General features: G+C 31.9%; 1 protein-coding gene across 2 annotated transcripts in view; it reads left to right on the top strand.

The window, feature by feature from the left end:
* Positions 1 to 16,350, top strand: part of LOC143244898 (multidrug resistance-associated protein 1-like) — a 113,045-nt gene that overhangs the window by 16,219 nt on the left and 80,476 nt on the right. For both annotated transcript variants that reach the window (XM_076490386.1, XM_076490388.1), the window contains exons 6-8: positions 7,882 to 7,949; positions 8,785 to 8,916; positions 13,309 to 13,467. In XM_076490386.1, coding sequence (XP_076346501.1) covers positions 7,882 to 7,949; positions 8,785 to 8,916; positions 13,309 to 13,467 — 359 coding nt within the window. The remainder of the gene's footprint in view (positions 1 to 7,881; positions 7,950 to 8,784; positions 8,917 to 13,308; positions 13,468 to 16,350) is intronic.

The following is a 16,350-nucleotide window of genomic DNA, read 5'->3' as shown; positions in this document are numbered from 1 at the left end:
GAGAACTACTTCAGACTGCTACATCTGCAAAATATTTAGGTCTTACGTTCGACTCGAAACTAACGTGGGTAAACCACATAAATAATAAGAACAAAGATTTGGCGAAGAACAAACTATTCTAGGAGTCTAACTGGCAAAAACAGTGGAGCTACGGCAGACAACATCATAAAAATATATAAGACATACATTAGACCCGTCATTGACTACGCAACCCCTACATGTATAAATGTAAGCAAAAAACTACTTAAAACAAAACTACAAACAATACAAAGTACACTACTCACAACAGCTTATAAAGTACCCAGAACAACATCATCTGAATTCATACATAAATACGCACCAATGGAAACAATAGCAGATAGACTCCTACATAGTACAATAAACTATTTTGACAAAAATTGGAGAAGAAATGAACTAGTAAGCGAACTTGGCAGGTACTGTTTACATAATTAGGATAGACCTTAGCACCTTTCCCCAGTGAATATATATTTTCTAAATAATAAATAAATGAAAGGCCACCTATAAACTAGGCTCCACATTAGATTAGGGATTAATTACTAAGCATTGAAAGATTTTTTATGTGAACGTTTTATAGTTAATATCTAACTAATGAAAGTACATATAACCTATGTAACTATAAGAAAAATGATTTATTTGCACCAAGTGTATGTGTAGGTTGAGCATGGGCATTGCCCTGAAAGGGGATTGAGTAAGTGCGGGTTACACGCCCTCGCGTACCATATATAAATACGCTTGACAGTTGTGAAAACCAAAATTTGAACGAAGGAGGAAGACATTAACGAAACCTGACCCTCATGGGTAGATAAACATCAATACCCAAATACCAATACAAGAGAGAGAAAGGGGAAAATTAATTTTTAACCTCTGAAATAAGCAGTAAATTTTTTATAAGCTCTGAGACATGTTGATGAAATTCATTCTCTATGCTGCCATAATATTTATCTGTTTATCATGCATGCTTCATTTTGATTATTTTGTAAGTTGAACAAATAAAAGACAGACTTTTGGTCATAATAAATACAATGCAATGCATGTGAAGTATAATTTGAGTTAGGACAATTTTGATAAAAATAAGCTTAATAGAGTTATAAAAGACAATAAACTTAATATTCAAGTTGATCAGTCACATAAGACATTCAAGCAGTATGCTGTTGCTAGTGGTAGAGCAAATAGGAATTTGGATTGTATCTATAGAAATATTGAAAAAGCCTAAAGATATAATTTCATTGTACAGGATGTTGAATTTTTTCAAAAGGTTCAAAGTAGGGCTGCTGAGATGATATCTGGATTAGGAAATTTGTCATACAAAGACAGGTTGATAACTCTGAAATTTTCTTTAAAAAAATTCAGTGAGAACACATTGAGGTGTTTAAGATTATTAAGAAAACGGATAGAGCTCATGCATTATCTTTCTCTTGTACATATTGGTGAGAATAATAGGAGCATAGTACTCAAGTACAAATTTTGACAGGGTAGGAGCAATCTCCAGCAAAGGTGAATGAGCTGCTTTCAGATGTGGAGGATTAATAAATTTAAATGAGTATGAGGGAAGGCTAGGTAAATATTTTAATAATAAGGGCTAGTTTGGAGTGTTTTTATTTTAAAGGTCCCTTGCTGTCATTAAATTTTATACTATGTTATTTTAACTTTGTTTTTGTGTTAAGGCTGTTTTAATCTACTTTTATTTAAATACCTTTAATTTCATTTTGTTTTAATTCACCTCCAGTGCTACAGCATCAGCTATAATCTTTCAAATTCATTAAGTATTTTATTTTTATTAGGTTTCAATACTGTTTGTTCATATCTTTCATTTCATGTGTACCAGATAATCACACTATTAGATTTTGTGAATGTGGACTGAGATTCTTTTACAGTAGGTATCTGTGAGTAGTTGGTGATAAATTGAAACAATAAATGGACATCACACAATCCACGTGTTTTAAAATAATATATTCAAAATAAGTCAAATGTATGAACAAAAATTCTTTATACTATAGGGTATCATAGTTGTATCCAAAATTAAACAATTCTCTTTTGTCTTCTTTTTTTGTAAAAAGTCCACACAGGAGAGCTCAGTTACTTTGGAACTCATTTCACAAGAAAAATTATTTTTCTCTATTCTGTTTCTTACCACACAATCTTTGAAATATTCACTTATGTTACTTTGTGAGTCATCACAGTTGTATCCGGAATTTCAAATTATTATTTCCTTTTTGTCAAAGTTCACACAACCAGGTTTAGTTACCTTAGAACACAATTTGACAAAACAAATTATTCTCCTTATCTTTATTAAACTATGAAACTAACTTTAAAATATTACCCATTATGGCTAAATTAACAATCACACAAGAGGTATAATGCCCTCTTCAGAATCTTCACTCTGTTGATTTTGCACCTCTGGGTGTCTGCAAGTGGTTGATGGTCCATCTGGATGATGAACTTCTCATAAAGGTAGCTCTGAAACTTCTGGATATCAAATTTAATGGCCAGACATTCTCATTCAATCTCAAAATAGTTATTCTCACTACTCAATAGTTTTTGTTTTTTACTTACGTATATTATCAGAAACAGTGTTTTCATGTTCTTGTGGGAGTACTACTTCAATTTCAATGTAGCATTGGCCTGAACATTGAACAGTTTGTTGAAGTCTGGCATTCTGAGTGTTGTTGAACTTCCCAATATGTTCTTTAACTTTTGAAATGCAATCTGCTGTGTTTGTTCCCATTTCAGTTTGTTATTTAGGCTTTTTTTAGTCAGTTTAGTCAATGATGCAAGAATCTCCTTGTAGTTTGGGATGAACTTTCTGTGGTTGAATGTTACTGCCGAGTTGATTAATCCAAGTTTCACTGTCATAAATTAGCAATATCTGTCTGTTGTCACAAAAGCTATGCTTTATTTAGCTCCTCCCTCCATTAGGAATTGCCAATAACCTTTATTTAAGTCAATTTTTGAAAATAACTTTGCCTCATGTAAGTTTACTGTGATAGCCTCTGGTTGCTTATACATTCAGAGTCAAACTTGATCATAAAGTTCAACTTCAGGAAGTCTATACAGAAGCAGTTTAAGCCATCTTTCTTCTTTACAGTTACCTTTGGTGAACAATATGGTGCATTTAAATGCTTAATGATTCCAACTTCTAACATTGCCTCAACTTTCTACTTTATCAGGTCTCTCATTGCATAGGGCATCTGGCAGGTCTTCTCCTTGACTGGATCCCTGCTAGTGATCTTGATCTTATATTGCAGGAGATGTGTCTTGCCTGGTCTATCTATGAAGACATCCTGATATTGACACAGTAGATCTTGTAGTTCTTTCTTCTGTTTCTAAATCAATTTCTCACTGATGTTGACATTTTTGCATGTCTCCTCTTACCCCTTCCCTTAATGGTCTTAGGTCTTCATTTTCTGTGATAAAGTCACTGTCTTCTACTTCTGTATCTATGGCAGCCATACCTGCCTTTAAGTCTCTTTTCCATTCAAAGTAACTCTTCAACAAATTGGTGTGATAGATCATGATCTTCCCAGTAACTTTCACCTTATAGTCCATTCTGTTGAGAACTTCCTACACTTCAAAAGGTCCTTTCCACTGCAGGATGAGTTTGTTTTCATCTGTAGGTAGCAAAATTAAAACCTTATGTCTGACCACATAGTATAGAGTTTCTACCTTTATTCTTGCTATGGGAAAGTTTCTCACTGTTCCCTCAGTTAGTACAAACAGGTGCACTTTGTCTGTTATCTGATCATCAGATGCTTGTCTGGTTCTCACTGCTGCACTATTGGAACCAGTGTCTTGTGTCATAGGACCTTCACTTTCTTGTCCCCAACATAGCCTTTACTGACTGGCATGTTGTGATTTTTGTCATCTATCAAAGTCTGTTGCATGCTTAATCACTATTAACATTTTTCTTCCAATACATAACATTTGTACTCCCACTTTATAGCTATTACTCTACTACCTTGGTTTTTCCTTTGCCCATCTAAGCATTGGTCTGATTTTTTTCTTTGCTTGATCTGATCTTTTATACCCACTTAATTGCTCTTGGCAATATTTGTTTCATGACATTCTCCACTACATCAGTACACCCTCTATCCTGGTACTGTGTGTAAGTACTTATTCAGGTAATGTTATTATTTTTGCTTGGCAAAATGTCACTAATGATTGTGATCTTTCAAGATATTTTGACCATTATCAGTGTTACATAAGTGATTTTCATAAAAGTAATTTATAATAGATATATTAAAAATATTACAAATAAGCGAATTTATTTCAGTTGGCAAGTTGATTTATGACACAAACTCCCAGATTATTATTTCCAGTATAGAGTCAAATGAGGTCTCTCCTAATCCACCTCTTATATCTAGCATTGCACAACAATTAAGGGTGGGAAGAGTAACTCTCAATTGAGACTGTCACTAACCTTTTTCATCGTAAATTTGAAATGTATATTTCAATCTTAGGTGGGCCTCTGGGGAGCTCTGAATAGCAATTGAAGGCAATCCTTGACATTCTGAAGATAATTTAGATTTGCTTTTTTCCTGTGCCTTTTGTAAGTCTGTTGGTATATTAGAGTTCCTATGGAACAGTGGAGAACTTGTGAAGTCATAGCACTGGGATCCAAGGTTTGATTCCCTCAAGTGGTTACAACTGATGGCCCAGCAGTGCTTTGCTCTACCAAAATGAATTTATTTCACAAAAGGCTAATCAATACAGTCTTTAAATGAAAAAAAAAGATAAAATGCCACTTTGGGATAAGCTGCCTTTGATTTATTTCCTTATGTTGATTTTTTGAGAGTGTGATGATTTAGGCTTTTTCCCAGTAGCTTTCGAACCTATCCTTTATGTGATGATCAAAAAGTCCTGGAGCAAATTTTTAGTTTTTCTTTCACCCATGTATATTATGGTTGGTGCTGGAAGGCTTATTCTTCACTTATGTGAAGGGACAGTTATGCCTTGTTTGACTCTTTGTTGGAACTTTGTAATTTTAACCTTCCATTATCAGATGTATTATTTTATATCCTCCATGTTCAAAATTTTAAAAGGCTTTGTAGCCTATGTCCAGCAGCATCCAAGTTCCATGATTATAGCTAGAAAAGATAATTGTTTACTTAACTTCTAGGGTCCGACATGGCCAGGTGGGTTAAGGTGTTCGACTAGTAATCCGAGGGTTGCGGGTTCAAATCGTGGTCGCATCAAACATTCTCACCCTTTCAGCCATGGGAGCATTATAATGCAATGGTCAATCCCACTATTTGTTGGTAAAAGAGTAGCCCAAAAGTTGGCAGTGGGTGGTGATGACTAGCTGCCCTCCCTCTAGTCTTACACTGCAAAATTAGGGACGGCTAGCACAGATAGCCCTTGAGTAGCTTTACGTGAAATTCAAAATAACTTAACTTCTACTTATTGTTCTATATTTTAAGAAAAATAAATTTAATAACTTATTTCTAAATAGTAATAACCTTTATACATAGATAATGTATAATAATTGAAATGTTATTGCATATTACAAAATACTAGTCCATTAACAGAAAGTCAAGACAGTCACCTTGTAAAGACTAAAGGTCAGTTTTATATTATTGGATATGGTAACATGAATGTGTGTGCATGTTATGTAAAATATAATCGCTATATATAATGTTATGAAACTTACGTTACTTAGACTAAACAAAAAAAACATAACTTGTATTTATTTCCTAGTTATCTTTATGATATTTATCAAATTGATAGATCTCATATTGATATGGTAGAGAAAATAACAGACAAATACAAAGTCTTAATGAAAACAAACATTTCAAATGTGTTTAAGAGGTTTTAGGAGTTACACAAATAATTTTGGGAAGGAAGAATAGTTTATTTTAAACATAACATGAAATTATTGCACTTGATTAGTAACAAAAAAGACTCTATTTTCACAAACTAATTTTTAATAAGAATACTTCATTAAAAATTTAATTTTTTGTTTACAAAAACTTGTAATCTTTATTAAACATCTACCAAATTTTGTGAAGATACATGTACTGCATCAATAGTTATAGTATTAATATCTAATTTGTGCAAATGTGTGTATGAACTTGAGTGTATTATCCTGAGTCTGTTGTGAAAGGCTTAAAGAAAGATCTAAGGGGAATATTCTGTAGTTGACAACTTGACTGGTTTTAAATTGTGTAAAAATAAACGGATTTAACACTTCTCAAGGACGATGAAAAATTTTTTTTATAAATAAGAGATATATGCTAAATTAAAAAATATCTATTTTATGATAGCAGGTAGAAAACATATGATACACCTGCATGTCACAATTGTACAAAAATAAAATGAGCAATCTTTATTATTTACAAACACTGTGTGTATATATACTTTGCTTGGTATGACATGCTTGGTTTAAATGGATCTAAACTGTCTTGGTTGATGTTCTGTTCCATACTAGATAAACGTTACTTTACTTAATTAAACAGTAACTTCAGACATACCCAAAGTGAATAGCATGAACTACATGACTGGTTATTTACATTGAAATATAAGGGCAGTGACATTAGAATACCAACTGACCTACAATTGGTGGACACTTTTTATTAGTAAGCATATACTGAGTAATTGGCAAATTTAGAAAACTTGAATATTAAAATAAGAAGGTAGATAATGCATAGTATATCTGCATATTACACTATCATAGATATACATGTGCATTAAGTTTTATATTACTTGCAGTAAACTATTATTCAAGTTTTAGCAAATTCATCAGTATGTGTCATTGAAGTGAACTGTATATCTATTTATATTCGAAGTTATTGGGTAGTTAAGTAACATTTTTATAAGATATTCGTATATTATTATTATGGAAAGCTCAGGTTACAGTTTTTGCCTAGAAAAGAACTTTTAAATTATTATTAATGTCCAGTCAAGCATGTGGTAAACTGTTACTCTACACAAAAAAATAATATTTCTTTTGTTGTATCACCTTTTAACATTTTTAGTATGAATATTGTTTTTCATTTTTTTGCTTTTGTGCATTAAAGCTCAAGTTTTTTAATGAAAAATATTAAATCAAAGGTTGTCTATAAATTATTGAACTATTTTAACAATTGAATAAAATACGAGATATAAGAGAAAAATAATCTTAGTTTGTGGTATAATGGAAGCTAAATGGCTCAAGTTTGTTCATGGTCAGTGGCATCAGTAGTATACTTTGGCATAGATACTGTTTGTGGCTTGAAGGATGTCCAAATGATAATCAGTCTTCACCCACATACATACCAGTATCTGAGCAATCATTACAATTACTTTTATTATTTGGACACACAGTGTTGTCATAATTTTTACATTTATCCAATGCAAAGAGTTGAGAATGTATATTAAAATAATTTTAAATATGCAAATTAGCAAATCATGTTATTATCACAGCTGATATAAAGTGCTGGTTTCATATCATATAACATAACCTACATTTTAGTATTGCTTGGAATTTCATAGAAGGATGTATATGTATATAACAGCCCTTTTTGATGCAAAATATTCATTCATTTGAATTATAAAGATGTATTCAGATCAGGGATTTCGAATTTCCAAGATTGGAATATCACATCATCTCATGGTAGTAGAACAAAAAATATTGGTCAATTTGGAGTAACAGGATCGTACAGAAAGAGATTTGCATCAGGTCATAACCTCACAATATTAAATAAAGTGTGTCATTTTGTAACAGAAGAGAATCAACTGACACAAAAGTCAATGAAAGAGTTGTACATGAAAAAGGATCTTAATCTGGAAAAGCAAAAAATTGACTGTATTTGTGCATTAATTTTTTAAATATAGCACAGTAAAATATCATAATCTAAACTCTAATGTATTTTATCCCTCTTCTAGACACAGGCAGGAGGATTTTTTTATCAAGCAACACTATTATCAAGAGTATTTTTCATTTGGATAGAATGGTAAATGTCAATACTAATATTTTATATTCTTAATATTACTTAGAAGTTTTTGTATATGCACCTAGAAACAGCATTATCATGTTAAATATATTGTTTTAAGCTTATTTTCATTTGTAAGTTTTCTTTTTTAATAAATATACTATCTCAAAAATGTCTTAATAACTCAAAACAAAAATATATTAGTGAAACATATATATTTCATTTTGTTTCAATTAGTTCTAAATTTTCTGTATTTTTAGGAAAAAAATTATTTACTAGCTGCAATAAAAATATAGTTGCAGTGCAGATAAATAACAATAACTGTGCCTTTTAGCTTATTTAATTAATTTCATATGAAAAACCACCTTACCTTTTTATTGTTGATCTAATTCAGTTGGGGAGAAACATCACCCAGCTAAATGTTCTAACAGTTACCATTAGGATGTAGTAGATTATTAGTAATTAGTTTGTATGGAAAGCGTGATGTTACTTTGATAAAAAAAAGTTTTGTTTATGGTTGTAAAAATAAATAAAAATCAACCTATTATGTTCTGAAAAAATTAGCATGTAAACATCTTTTGTTGATAAATTATGTTCTAACAGTGGAAAATATGCATAAAACATAAGCACCTTAGTCACCAAATTAATTTATTTTTAAACATGATTTTGTCTTTAGAGGGACTGAAATTCTTATTTCTAATTATACTGTTGAACTGAAACTTCCATGCTTTTTCCATGTTTTTGTGTCACTAAGAGTTTTGTTTTTCTTACCAGAATATATTTTTAATAATTTCCAATTCACCACTTCAATTATTGCAACTTTTTTAATGAAATGTTTACACAATTTATATCACAGGCTTGTACTTAAAGGATATAAAACAATAATAACCCTTAAGGATCTGCCTGAACTAGCAAGAGAAATTCGTGCACGTGTAGCATGGTCAGTGCTGAACAGTTTTTGGATTAAAGAACTGAAAAAGGCAAATCTGTAAGTAAATTTAAGTTTTAATTAAGGTAAAATGCAACCCACATATTTAAAATTATTAATAGTTTTTGTTGAGCTAGCTGAGAAAAAACATTAGGGAATAGCTATAAAATAAATGTCATCAGTATTTCACAGAATTATTGTAATGATTATATGCAAAACACCATAGAAAGTGCTTGAAAAGCATTAATATTTAATTTTTTTTCTAGTGAAAAGAAATGTTATTTATACATTCTTAATCAGCTTAGTAAAATTTTTTAATTCCATTCAACAATGTTTATTACTGTTGGTATTGTTAAACTAAATACCAGTTGAAGACAATGTAATCTTTTTTTCTAAATTGCCATTTACTTATGTATAGAACAAAACTGAAATAAATATTTGTTTTATATTTGTATTCTGTCTTGCATTTTTTAACATTACAAAAATTATTTTGTTAAATACCAAATGGAATGTAATATAACTCCTATTGTAACATAACTGATCAAGTATATACTCTTCATTCTTTGACTACATATTTTTTTTCTCGACTATAATTTTTCTGCCTTTTATGGTTTTGCAAATTCTGTTTGAAGAAAATTAATTTTTCTCAGTCAACTTCATTTGTTATACACATGCAGTTCCATTTGGCATATACCACTGCTACTGTAGCTACTACAACTGATTTGCTGGTTACTTCAATGGCACCTGAGCAAACTTTAAGTGCTCAGAAAGTAACAGCTGTTGTTTGTTGGGAGTTGGCTACTTTTATGTGACCTTCTGAATCACCTGATTGCCCTCATATACCATATGAGAGTTTGCCTAAGTTTGATGTTGAAAATGTGGACAGCCTGTTTCTCCCTTGTATCTATGTGTCATTTTGCGGGAAAGTACCAAGGTCTTCTTCCCCACTTTTAGAATTACTTAATTAGTTATGTTTTGTTTTATCCGTATCTTCCATTTTCTGAAATTTGCTGTTGGTCCTTAAGGCACTATCTTTGGGCAGTTGATGGTTTTGGTTACCATGTTATGGGTTCATAGTCTGGGGCAATCAGACTTCTCAGATTTTTCCACATTTGGAGGCTCTTTGCCATAAACCCTTGGGTTCTAGGGATGGTCTCAGAGGAGCTGATGCCCTATCATCAGTCTGTCAACTCTGAACCACTTCTTGGTTCTTCCATGTTTCACCATGGAGTCCTATTCAGCTCTTCATTGGGTTCTCACTCTTGGTCTGTGGATGACAAAGGTTTATTTGTTGGATGCATACCTATACATTCCCATTTCCCTTGCATTCATCATTATCTTTGTTTTGTCCCTCAGGTGTACAAGTTTCAGTTCTTGTCTATTCTATTAGGACTTTCCTGTGCTTTTTACATTTTTTTGTTTGGTGGTCTTGACATTTGTTCATAATTCTTTATTCTTAGAGCTTTTTTTTTCACCATTACGTGAATGACTGGCTAATTTTAGTATACTCACTGGCCAACTCTGTCATTCACACTCAGTTCCTTCTAAAAAAATCATCTCGGACTGAGTAGTTGGTGAAGGTAAAGATGTTTTTTCCCACCTTCACACAGTACCTACTTCATTTTGGGTGTTGTTTGATATTCTGTTTAGTTGAGTCCAACCTTCTCCCTTTTCTTTGAGGGCTATAGAGCTTCTAGTTGACAGTCTCTCCTCTTTTTGTGCTCCAACTGTATGAGAAGTTCTCTTTGTGGGATGTGGGTTTCTATAGACATCCTCATTCCTCTTGGTTGGGCCAACATGCATTGCTTTCAATGGATTTCTTAGAACAGTGGAGCCTCATTTGTAATTTCTTGGATGCCACTATTTTTCTTAGTCCTTTCTTAAAGACTGGCATTGCTTTGTGGTTGAATATCACCTTTTTATGGATGCTTGGGAGGTTTTGGGGTTGTGGACTCTTACACATTACTCTCTATATATCAGTCTCTTGCAGGTCCTTGCAAATTGTCTGGCTTTGGTTCATTTCCTTCCTCACCTGTAGGACCACTTGGTGATAGTGCATTCCAACAACTTGAAAGTGATCTTGTACATTTCCAGGGCAGAAAGCACTCATTCAAGAAACCTCTGTTCTGGCCATTGAACCTCCTGTATTGGGCCTACAACTATCAAATTATATTTTTTGGTTTGCCATATTTCAGGTGCCCTAATTCTTTTGGCAGGTCATTTATCACATCCTAACAAGATTTCCCCTATAGAGTGGTCACTGAGCCCATGAGTGATTTGGGAGACCTATGCCCAGTGGGGTGTTCTCTCAGAGCTGGATGCCTTTGCCACTCATCTGAATTCTCACCGCCTATAGTTTTCATCTCTTGTTTCACATCCTTTGACTGGAGCAGTGGGTGCTGTCACTATGGATTGGTTGAGTCTATACCTATATGCCTACCCTCCTATTCATGTGTTTTCCCCAGACCCTTTTCATCTTCCATATCACTCTGTGTCAGGTTCTGTTGATGGCTATATATATTAACCAGGTCATCCATGGTTTCAGTGTGTGTACTGATTGGACTGCTGGTATTGCCTCCTGTTCCTCTCCCTTATTCATCATCTGTTCATTTCCACATTCAGGCTTCATGTGTGACTTCTGTTAGGCCCCATGCCTCGTGGGCTTGACTTTTACAGCATTTATCATACTTATTTTGTCATTCTGTACATCCTTCTTCTGTGGCAGTGTGCCAAATAAAGTGGTACATGTACCATTTTTATTCCACGCATATGGTTATCCTCCATCTTATCTTATTCTTCGTCATATCACTTCATTTTTAACCTGGTTTTTTGACAAGCTTTTTATTTCTTTTTCATCACAGGCTATATATCCTATGGTTTTTTTGCAGCTACATTTTATTTTACACAGTCTTCAGTTCACTAGTTCTATCTCATTTGTTCTGTTCCTTCTACATCACTCATCTCCTCACCCTATGTCTCTTTCGGATTGCAACATCATTGTCATCATTCATGCCCTTATCCTTCTTCCTTTTGTACCCTTGCCAATCTGTTCTTTACATCACCTCTCCTTGAAGACCCTTTTCCTCCTGTTGGTATGTGGATGTTTTCTCCACTGATGTCCACTACACCTTGTTTCACAGTTCCTTTGTGGTCATTTTTCTTTTGCATTCTTTTCTGCCCAAAACTTTAGCTGCTCAGATATGTAATTCTGCTTTTACACCTATCTTCGTTCCATATCACTGTTACAACCTTGATCATCTCCTCTGTCTGGTCAGGTTTCTCTGTTGTTAAGTGACATGCACTGATTCTTTCCATAGTTGCAGCACCCAGTTATTTTTCCTTGGAATTCTTTCCAGTTCTATGATCTTTCTCTCATTATCTTATTATCCCATTATTGGTTGGGATCATGCATGATTTAGGCTTCCTTCTGAGTATCTTCATTCAACCTCAGTCAGTTGAGAAATTAGGAGAGCGAGATGAGGGCTTGAACACCCACATTTTGCTTTCCTAATTTCTATTTCTGTATTCATTGCTACTCTTTTATTTCTTATGTGAGACTGGCAAATGGAGGTTAAGACTTATAGACAGTGTATCTCCACTGCAATGTAGGCCCTATTTCTGCAGTCACCTCCAAAACCTAGGGTACATTTTATGATCCCATATTATAATTTGTCCCTGGGATCTTTTCAATAAGTGCAGCATTTTTTGTTTCAGCTTGTTTTTTAGGTTATAACAAACTATATATATATAATTCTATAAAAATATTTTTCATTACCTCATACTTTTGTAGTTTTGCTAAATTCTTCAAAATGTTTCGATAAAACATATTTTTACTTTGTTGTTTGAAAAATATCAAGACATTAAGTTTTTAAAAAGTATAAGAAGCTGAAAGTTTTGTTTACTTATGACTGAAAAGTTTGTCAACTATGATACCTTGCTTTGAATAGTATGCATATTAAGAAATTTATAAAAGTAATTTATAAAATTTGCAGTGTTATTTTGATGCAATCTGAAAGTAGGTTTGGTTTTGTCTATAGTTTTGCCAACTGAGATGGAGAATATTTCAAGATGTAGCATTTTATTCATTAATTATTTAAAGTAATCATAAACATTTTTATATAATGCTATTTCTTGTATTGACATTGATTACTTTTTGTTATGTAAAGGAACATTATCACAGTGCATTTTTTTATAACTGTGCTGTCATGTCAGTGAAATTTCATATATTTTGTATATTTTTGGTATGTGCTTTAAACCATATACAACTTAATTTATGGTATGGAAGACAGCTTTATATGCTTTGTTCCTCCAGAATCATGTATTGAACCTAAGTAAGATGTCAGTCAGCATTTCCTACAAGAAGATAATGTTTGTTTGTTTTTAGTAATAATTACTGAAATTAAAAATTATGAATAAGATGTTTTAAATTTTTTAAGTACATTTTCTGAACAGGTTAGGGAAACTGCACATTCCTGAACATAGAGAAGGAAAAGTAAAGAAGGCATCATTAACAGTTGCACTTGTTAAAGGATTTTGGGCCCCTGCTCTCAAAGGCTTCATATTTGACTTAATCAACTGTATCTTCAGGTTGTCATTGCCTCTGATATTAAAGTAAGCTAGTATACCTTGAATATGTTTTTACAATATAATGATATCACTTTAACTTTCTTTCAAACTGTATTTTTCACTTTTCTACAGAATTAATAACTAATAATAGTACAAGACAATACTTATTTGTTCTGTGAAGAGATGAGTATTTAGCTTAAATACATTTTAGATCATAAAAATGTTAACTTCACACAGGGCTATTTACAGCTCATAAAAACAGAATTAAAACAATATTCAGATTTCATGCCAGTTATTTACACTTTATAAGAACAATATTTCAGATCCCATGCAGCTCTTTTAACTACTTTCTCCATATTTTTTACCTCTTTCTGATGGTCATAATTACATATTAATACTCAACACTACAACTCTGGTAAGAAGAGGTATATACGAATAAGAGCATTTTTTCTATTTATAGACCCTCCTTTGAATGTAATATTTGCTTTCAAGATCATGTTCAAGCAAACCAAAATTATAAAAGTCCATTCAAGCTAAACTGGAAGATTTTGTTAAGTAGATGAATGTGATACCAGTTTTTTTAATAACATTTTTCTTGAAAACACTTGAAAACAATTCAAATCTTTGTTTCTTGTTTTCTTAATGCCCAGCTTCCTTGAAATAGCTACTTTTTGGATCAGAGAGCTTTCTTTTATAAATGTACTGTTCACTTTACTTGGATATGGGTTTTGAACCCTGGGCACAGCTGTGTAAGTTTTTAACTTTCAGGAAATAATTTAAGACTTTTTGTAAAATATGGTTCCTGTAGGAGCTGTTTTTGACCTTGTTAAGAAATTCAGTAACTCAAAAGCATGTGATAGCTTGATACATACCAACTACAAAAACAACTTTATTTGCCTCATCAGGGCAAATAAAATCAGGGTTATTAAATGAAAAATTGGGAAGAAACACATACACAAAATTGCATTGATATTCCTGAACAAATGAACCAAACACAAAGCATGTACATGATACAAAAGGGAATGTAAAGATGTGGAATATTAATTTATAAAATGTACATTTTATGCTATTGTTACTGGAACCTTATAGGCATTACTGTCATCAATAATTTGATCTTAAAGTATCTAGAAACCCTAAGAGTGTCAGTGGACCAATGCTGAGTTTTCTGTATTTTTGTATGTCTGCTGGCCATTTGAAAAACAAAAGCATGTGAATACTAGATTCCACAGTGTTATTAATGTTACAGTATAAATTATATGTGATGTCACAGTTTCTGATGATCTCGTCATCTGTGACATCACATTTATTGATTTAATTGTCTTTTTGCATGGTATATACCACATTTGTTATTTTTTATGTAGTATGTTTTTGTTCTATTCCATATCTTGTGCAAATATTGTAGTGGTACATATATTTATTTGATGTTAAAGTTGAGTCTGTTTTTGTCTAAATGCTATATGTTGCTCTTCTGAAGCAAGGTTGTGGAAGAATCAACTATGTTTGTAAATGGTTGTTTATCATATATCAAATACCTTTTGCTAAAAAGGTATTAAGATAGTATTTCAAAAACATTTGAAATCATCAAAAGCTAATATATATTTATAAGTGTTAATACTTTGTGAAATTCTAGGTGTCTGATAGTAATTTGTGATATATAACTGTTGATTTTTAATTTTGCGAATAGAGTTTTATAGTGTAAGTAATATCTGGTATTTATTAAGTTTTGAACATCCTTGCTGGTGAAACATGATTACAATGAATTACATTTGTCATAAGACAGTAGTATTGAGCTTACAGTATTTTTCTGGTAGTACTGAGTGAAATACATCATCTACATTTGATGTGACAAACATGATTTTCTTCAAATGCAATTGTATACATTCTTCTTCTTGGAAAAGCCATGGGGACAAAATATAGAATTAGTTTTATAAACACAATAAACTTTATGGATTTATCTCGTAAAAATATGGTTGCTTAAATTTATAATTTCTTGTCAGAACTGCAAGGATCAAGGTTTTAACTGCATATCTATCTGTTTAGACATATAATTTATATACTGGTAGGAACATTTTTTTGATATCTGTATGTTATACGTATTTCAAAGAAATACTAAATGCATATTTTGAATGCAAAAAAATAAATGATATGTGCAACAATGAAAAATAATTCCAGAATATTCAAGAAATAAAACTTTTAAATTATTGTTTTTAAGATTAAAATAAAGTGAAACGTGTAATATTTTGAAAGACTTCACAAATGGTATAAGAAGCAGAAAAATTGTTGCACTACTACTATGTGCATGCACAGTTATTAGAAATATTGTGATGATAGTTAAATTAGTTAACCACTATGGTGAAGCCAGCAAAAAAAAAATGCAATATCAGATAAAATACCCATCAAGCCTACCAGTTATACTTGAAATTACACTTATAGTAAACAAGTAGTAGTAAACTCACAAATAAATACTTTTTGTTTCATATGCTTGATAATGATTTTATCTCAGTTTAGAAACAACTAGGATAAACCAAATCAGATGTGATAATGATATAGTATATTATTTGGTACAAACACAATGACATAACACCTAGCAGTTTTATTTGACAAGCACAAGACATTAAGGAAGATCATATGCAAATATAATCCTAGCAATACAGTTGTGTGTTTACTTTACTTTACACTAATTATTTGAATCTAATCTAGTTCAGGAAATTGTCTCACTGGGAGGATGTTTTTATTTTTTTGTCTATAATATATAGCTAATCTTTCTAACCCACTTAGAATTCAATCTAAGGGGTTCTAAAACTTGCATTATTTTCCCTAATGGAAGTTAAACTTAATGCTTTGTTTCAACTTTTATAACTCTCGCCTGACTAATTATGTTGTACTTATGTAATTACAATGTTAATGCAAATTTTGTTTTATTTCTTC

The sequence above is a fragment of the Tachypleus tridentatus genome, chromosome 2 (genome assembly GCF_004210375.1).
Source record: "Tachypleus tridentatus isolate NWPU-2018 chromosome 2, ASM421037v1, whole genome shotgun sequence".
Classification (NCBI taxonomy): domain Eukaryota; kingdom Metazoa; phylum Arthropoda; class Merostomata; order Xiphosura; family Limulidae; genus Tachypleus; species Tachypleus tridentatus.
The sequence above is the reverse complement of the archived record's forward strand: the minus strand, read 5'-3'. Positions and strand labels throughout refer to the sequence as shown.